This window comes from Nanorana parkeri, unplaced genomic scaffold (assembly GCF_000935625.1).
Source record: "Nanorana parkeri isolate BGI_ZX_2015 unplaced genomic scaffold, ASM93562v1 scaffold943, whole genome shotgun sequence".
Taxonomy (NCBI): domain Eukaryota; kingdom Metazoa; phylum Chordata; class Amphibia; order Anura; family Dicroglossidae; genus Nanorana; species Nanorana parkeri.
In genome coordinates, this window is record NW_017307211.1 from 384,332 (window position 1) to 392,048 (window position 7,717).

The window sequence follows — 7,717 nt, forward strand, 5'->3', positions numbered from 1 at the left end:
TTTTTATCTTATTATTGTTTATTTTTTATAATTATTTTCTTATTTTTTTAATAATTTGTTTCTTTTTACTTTTTAATCACCTTTTTATTTTTTTATTTAATTATTTCATATTATTTTTTAAATTTGTATTTATTAATTTATTTATTTTTAATCAATTTAATTTTTTTCCCACCCAACTTTATTGCTATCACACAGGAGAAAACAATCCCCTGTGTGATAGCAATTGGAGGTGACAGGTTCTCTTTATTGACCCTGTCACCTCCAATACAGGAGTTCTAGCACAGCACTGTCTGTCAGGGATTACATGAAGAGACAGAGGGATTTGAGGCAGCCCAAATCCACAAAAGATCTGTGCTTAGTTCCAGATGTTTGGAACAACCTACCTGCCGAGTTGCTTCAAAAACTGTGTGCAAGTGTACCTAGAAAAATTGATGCTGTTTTGAAGGCAGAGGGCGGTCACACCAAATATTGATTTGATTTGGATTAAACTATTACTCTTTTATTTCTGAAAGCATTCTTACTTTACAGCATTTTTTTCACACCTGCCTAAACTTTTGCACAGTACTGTATATATATTTTATTTATAAAAGTGGCCAGTCTAAACTCCTGGACTTTCACTGAAGGGCAGTCCCTGCTCTGGCTGACATGAATGATGCTCTGCATTATTAACACCCCTAAACTCCTCTATGGTAGCCAGACACTGCTCTGATAGTGCTCCACTAGTCTGCAAACCTGACCTGTCTCCTGGTTCAAGTGGCACTTTATAAATCTGTTTAACAGGCTCTTGTGCAATGCTCATTGTATTTCTCCAGATAAAACAGGGTGTAGGAATACATCATGCTATAGCATAGAACAGAGAGAATTCCCACTGACAAGAGAGAGTGTTGGCAGTTCTCACCTATACAGCCTATATAACCATAGGGACATTTATTTTATTATTACAGGTGTTTATATACTGTAGCACCAATTTACATGACCATTCAAATACTATTTATTCACATCAGTCCTTTCCCTCAAGAGTTTACACTGTAAGGCAGGGGTGGGCAAACTCTGGCTCTCCAGCCGTGATGCAACTACAAATCCCATGAGGCATTGCAAGACTTCCAGAGGCAGATGCATGATGGGGTTTGTAGTGCCATTACACCTGGAGGGCCAGAGTTTGGCTGCTCTAAGGAAATCTATGCACACACAGGAGTCAAGTTAACTTACCAGCATCTCTTTGTAGTTTGGAAGGAAACACATGTACACACCAGGAAAAGACATAAACCACATTCCAATAGTATCCTGCCAAACCTGGATTCAAACCAGGGATCTCTATTATGTAAGGCAGAAGCACTGACCACTAAACCACCCAGACATATAACATTTGTATCTCTTCCAGGGTCCTGGAAAATGAGGAGGGTCGGAAAGAATATCTGGTATATCCAACCAGCAAGAATCACTGCCCCAACCAGAAAGGAAGGAAGGTTCCATTAAAGGGTAGCGGGCGGCGGATTGATTATATGTTGTATTCTGAAGAGGGGCTCAATATGGAGTGGAAAATGGTAAGAAGTCCAACATCACTCAACTTGTGTGGTCCTCATCCGGTTTAAAGTGTTTATTTAGAATGTATGGCCAATGCTTCGATAACAAGATGCAATTATTTGAAGGTGACTGGGAATCATATGTTTAAGTATGTATAAAGAAGGTCGGTTGGCAGTTAATATTTTTATGGATATACAGTATGTTATTGGTTTTAAATAAAAATCTTTATCAGTTTGTAAATATTTCTATGCATAGTTTGTCATTTTATATATGTAGAGGGGTGACCATATTGCTTAATGTAAATACAGGTTCTCTTTATTGATTGTGCAATGCTGACTCTCCCATATCACTGCAAGCCCATCACACAGGGGCTGTATAATTGAAATTAACACACTTTTTGCACTCTTTAATGAGATGAAACAACCGAAGTTCTCCTGAAGGCAACACATGACCTCTGCCTTGGCTTAGTGGACACAGTAGAGCTCAAAAGCAGACATTTTCTGTTCATGGCAAGAAATTGGTACTTTTTCACTCAAAATCATAATGTGATTTAATAATATCACTAATACAGGTGAAACTCGAATAATTAGAATATCGTGCAAAAGTAATTGCAGTAAGTGCTGCAAAAGGGGCCCAAACCAAGTACTGAGTACATATGCATGCTTGTACTTTTCAGAGGTCCAATATTGTTCTATGTACAATCCTTGTTTTATTGATTGCATGTAATAATCTACTTTTTTGAGGTTGTGGATTTGGGGTTCTTGGGGTTTTCATGAGCTGTAAGCCATAATCATCACAGTTATGACAAATCACGGCTTGAACTATCTTGCTTTGCATGTAATGAGTCTATCTCATATATTAGTTTCACCTTTTAAGTTGCATTAGTGAAATAAATGAACTTTGCACGATATTCTAATTATTCGAGTTTCACCTGTATATTTGGTAATATCCCGAGTAACCAAAGCACATGAAGTGTTATTTTTAATGATAGGTCCACTTTAAAGAGGATTTCCTAGCAATATGGAAACCTCGCAATTAACATGGAACACTTACCCTAGTAAGCAACACAGAGGGGTACTCTGCCCCCCAACAATTTCTTTGTACACAACAGTAAGACCCCTATGCCTTATGTTCTTTATTTTCAGTTCACCCCAACATACTGAAAATAATAGGACCATCGGTCTTTGGTGAATTTTGACATGTACTGTATAGATGAAGTGTTAAACCAAACATATACATCAAAAAAGCCAGTGCAAAGGATGAAATGGTTGACTTTTTATGTGAATTATCTCTGGCTGAAGATTCTGAGCAAAACAAGCAAGTAGGAGGTATGAGAGATGATAAAGCTCAGGGGTGTCCCTGATTTGTGCACAACCCCTTCCCAGATGCTACAGCTCACAGCAGGAGGGGTTAAGCAACAGAGTCAGTCCAGAAGGCAGTAGGTAGGACTCGGTGTGGTCAGGTGCTGTCTGACAAGCTACAGGCTTGTGAATGAGCAGTGACAATGCTGATAGTCACACCCCCTGGAACATTTTATCATCCCACTGTAGTGCAAGGAGACACAGCCTACATGAGACTGGCAACTCTGCTCTGAATTCAGGAGCAGTGCAGCATTGTTGCCACACCGTCACAGGAAGCTTCACTGGTAGGATCAGGTATTTGTTGGACTTTGCAGTGGGACAGTAAGTCTGGGTGCACTTCTAATGAAGTTCTGAAGCACATATATTCTTTAATTGGAGGCCATATTTCTACTTTAACGGTTTGGAGTTTAAATGATACTCTTTATATAAATAAATACTTTACTATAAAACCTGATGGAATGATCTTCGAAATCCCGAAAGCTTGCATCCATAATAATTTAAGTTAGCCAATAAAGGGTATCACTTAAACTCCAAACTTATATCGTTGGCTAACCCAGTACAATACTCTACTATTGCTTTAACAGTTAAAAGTTGAACTTTGAAGGCCTAGTTCATAATTCATGTGTGTCCACTTCTTATTCTCCTAGGAGGTTGAAGAGTACAGTTTCATCACACAACTAGCCGGACTTACAGACCACGTGGCAGTAGCAATGCGACTGACCGTTTCTACAGGAGAAGATGAGTCATAAGCAGGACTATGGACTCTGCCAGTATTAATGGGGAAAGTACACGTGGCCCAGGAGTTATTCCAAGTCCCAGAATCTGGTGCAGGGGGATTTCTCCAGTGTCCTATTGGAGCCACATAGAGTCCTCCACCATTTGGACTGCGTGATGGAAGCAGACAGGAGGATTGAGTTCAAAGGTTTCCTATTTGGTGCCACTCCTGGGCACCAGAGCAGCTCATGCAGTGGCCAGCCACACTCTATTGTAAACCGGAATGAGAGAAACCTAGATCGAATTCAGTGCCATTCTTACCAAGATGTTTTTATACCACTATATAGCACAATATAGTTTGTAACCGTGAGATGCTGTTCATTGTTTCTTTTTTTTTCTTTTCCTTTCTTTTTTTGCATATTTTTTGTATATCTAAAGGAACAGAAGGACCATTAATCTTTTTACTTTCTAGGCTCTTGTTGTAGTTACGAACAGCTCCACTAGCATGCGCTATAATTGCATGAGGCTCTGCATTACAGAAAATATTTAAAAATAAAAAAGAAAGCCAATTTTACCTGGAACACCTAAAGAGAAGGAAACCACCCGGGAATGTCTGTCAAAGTAGGAAAAACGGGGGTTTCCTTAACTGGCAAATACTTTTTTTAATGGCTTTGCAGGATTTTCTTTATTTTTATTTTTTTCAATTGTAATAGAAATTACACAATAAAATATCACCTTGCTTTTATCAATCTTGTCTCCCCTAAGTACTTTTAAGTGTTCATTATTAAAAGGGAATATCTATAAAAAGAATAAACCCAGCTTACCAATACAGACCCTGTTATGAAGTAAAGCTGGCTATACACCGATAGATTGTCTGCAGATTTTCTGTGGTCAGATGGAAAAAGTGCAAAAGATTCCTCCATCTACGCTAAACTGTGTGGATGGAGGAAACTCCCATTGGGCCAAGCTTCAGTATCTTGCTAGTCGGCCCTGCTGGCTGTCAAAATACCTGAACAATCTGATTGGATGCAGCCATTGTTCAGGTGTTTTGAGAGGTCTTTTGCACTTTTTCCATCTGACCATAGAAATCTGCAGATGATCTATAGGTGTATGGCCAGCTTAACAAAGAAGGGCTGCTACCTTTATTAGCTCCCTTGTAAACTAAAATGGGTGTAAATGGCTGCTTCCTCCTGTGAGTAAACTAGGAATTAATTTTAAACTGGAACTACCACTAAGGTATTAGAATGCTAAAAGAAAGATACTGCACCAGCTCAGCCCACCCTTGCCCTCTGAGAAGTGGGTGCTCCTCCAGCTCGTCGATGACAGAAGATGGATGATGGCACACTGGATGGTACATAACGCCTTCTTTATTTACTTGTAAAACCATGGCAGTAATGGCAAAAAACACAAATTAAACCTCTTTGGTGAGGGAACTTGAATGGCTTACTCAGAGCCCTGACCTAAACCCTACTGAACACCTTTGGGATGAATTGGAAAACTGATTGCGAGCAAGGTCTTCTCTTCGCTGTTGAAGGTCTTCTCCTTCCCTGAAGGACAGAAATGATTATAAAACTATTAAAGGAATGGAATTGTTACGGTCACAACGGTCAAATAACGCTTATGTCTAGAAATTCAATACAATTCATTATTGTATTGTGGTATAAGAAACGGTAGCCACACAATCATTGCATAAAAGTATATGCGTATAGCACTGTCACAATTTCAAATAAACACATATAAACACACGTGCCCCTATTGGCCATAGATGACATATACTTTACAGGAACATGATTTCAGATTTTTTAAATACACCCTCCTGGGTACATGATGACTTCATTGACATCAATGGTGTGAAAAACGTGGACAGTTCTCAATGCGTTTCAGCTCCTCCCCCAGTGCTGCTACCTGGGTTTGGGGGATTGGAGAGTGGTGTTGTCCTTCTCTCACTGCCTGGAAGGCTGGGCTAGGATTTATGATATAGATGATCTTTAGGTTGCTAAAATATAAACCATGTTAATGTACTGGCCCCTGCTGATCCCACTTATGGTGAAATGTGAAGATATTAATATTCAAGTGGGAATTTTTGTATGGCACTGTGAGCACTATAAATACAGGCTCAGACACAATTTAGCAGATTTCTTGTCTTTTTCCTCTCCCTCAATACAGCCCCTCTAGGTTGGTGAGTTTTTCGTCCTGTATATGCAGCAAACAATATATACATGTTTGTGAACTTAAAAATGGCCCCCTATGCTGAGGAAGCTTATTGTGAAACACATTGAAAGCTGGCCACTTCTATCACACCATTGATGTTGATGAACTCATCATAGACCTAGGAGAGTATATTTAAACATATCAAATCTTGTATCTGTAAAGTAATGTTATCTATGGCCAATAGGGGCACTGGAAATTTGCTTGTATAAAATTGTAACCGCACTATACCCATATACTTTTATACAATTATTTTATGGCTACCTTTTTTGATACCGCAATGCCAGAAAATATGAACTTTTTAACGTAAGCGTTATTAGACTATTGGCACCTTTTAAAATCCAATTCTTGCAGCCTCAGTTTACATTTCTTTGCTGTTTAGCCCCCTGTCATTGAGCACTGTGGGAGAGAAAATAGTGGGTTCTGTTAAAGAAGTGTCCTGGAACTAGGAAACACATATAAATAGTGGGTTCTGTTAAAGAAGGGTCCTGGAACTAGGAAACACTGTATATTTAGGGGTCTATTCACGAAGCAGCCGAAGGATCTAGCCGTAGCTTTGGCAGATCCTTCGGCTAGCTGCGGCCCCAGGACCCCTTCGGTTCAGTAGAACCGAAGGGTTACTGTACGGGCTATTCACTATAGCCCGTACAGCTCCTGAACTTGGCCGAGCGCCTCAGTCGAGCCGAAGGCATATGCCTCGGCTCGGCTGAGCCGCGTTGAAAGCCGAAGTTGGCCGACAGCCTGCTTCAGACAGCTGGGCGGAGCCAGCCGTCATCTCACGGCTGGCTACGGCCACTTGCACAGAGATCAGCGTCAATGGTTACCAGGCAACCAGGGACGCTGTCATTACACACTGAGAACCCGGCCGGGCCGCTATGATATCACAGCGGCCTCTCCGTGTTCTCAGTGTGTAATGTCAGATTACGTTCTTGGTTACCTGGTAACCAGGAACGCATCTGTCATTCATCCCCCGGACGCTCTGGGAGCCTAGTAGGCTCCCGGCCGCCCTGGAGAGAAACACTTTCTCCCAGAAAGGTTCACTCGCTCAGCGGCATTCGGCTATTTACTCACTGCTGTTCGGCCTCTATTAGAATAGATCGAAAAGCAGGGAGTAGCCTGCCAGAGGATCGGCTTAGCCAATCCAGATGTTGTCGAACTCCTTCTGCACTTCGGGTCGGCCGAACATGCTGAACAGCGTTCGAGTCACTTCACTTGGGGTCGGTTGTTCACTCGGCTGCCTACGGCAGCTTAGTGAATAGACCCCTTAGTGGGATTCAGGGCTATTCCCAAGAGGGATATAACAATGACTATAGCAATTAATCAGAAGGCAGCCAATTGCACAAGATGAATGCCAAGATGAAAATGAGAGAAGTCCAGCCAGTAGGTCTTGTGCACTCGATTTAGTTTAAATACAACATTTTCATGTTTGACTAAGTCCCTGTTTAATCATTGACTGAAATCATTGATGGCCGTTCGTAGTTTTGCTGTGGCTAAAGCATCATATGTATTTACTCTAAATTGCTTATGCGTTTCTAATCATAGTCTCCTGCCTGATTTGTATAAATCTATGGGGACGGTAGTGGGTTAAATAAATGTGAACAGATGGTAATGGTGGGTGAGATGCTACATGAGGAAAACAACATGAATATGTTATTATTACACTGGAGAAATCTTTCTAGTAGTAAAAATGGATTAAGCTATGCAACCTGCCACAGGCACCTTGTAAAACAGAAGCATCATTGGATGGACATACCGCGCTGGTTTAATGAGGCATTTAAAGGGGAATGAAAATATACAAAGTGGAGTAGTTAAAGCAACCATAAAAATAACACTTCCAAAAGAGAACCTGTACTCTGTTTTACTTTTTTAAAAGTATAAATCCTTTCTGTAAGCAGACAGCAAATGATGCC

The 7,717-nt window shown here is 40.6% G+C and overlaps 1 protein-coding gene across 1 annotated transcript in view; it reads left to right on the top strand.

Moving 5' to 3' along the window:
• SMPD3 (sphingomyelin phosphodiesterase 3) overlaps positions 1-4,147 on the top strand; it is an 83,260-nt gene extending 79,113 nt beyond the window's left edge. The window contains exons 7-8 of the mRNA XM_018566374.1: positions 1,382-1,544; positions 3,533-4,147. Coding sequence (XP_018421876.1) covers positions 1,382-1,544; positions 3,533-3,634 — 265 coding nt within the window. The 3' untranslated portion in view covers positions 3,635-4,147. The remainder of the gene's footprint in view (positions 1-1,381; positions 1,545-3,532) is intronic.
• The last annotated feature ends 3,570 nt before the right edge of the window (positions 4,148-7,717 follow it).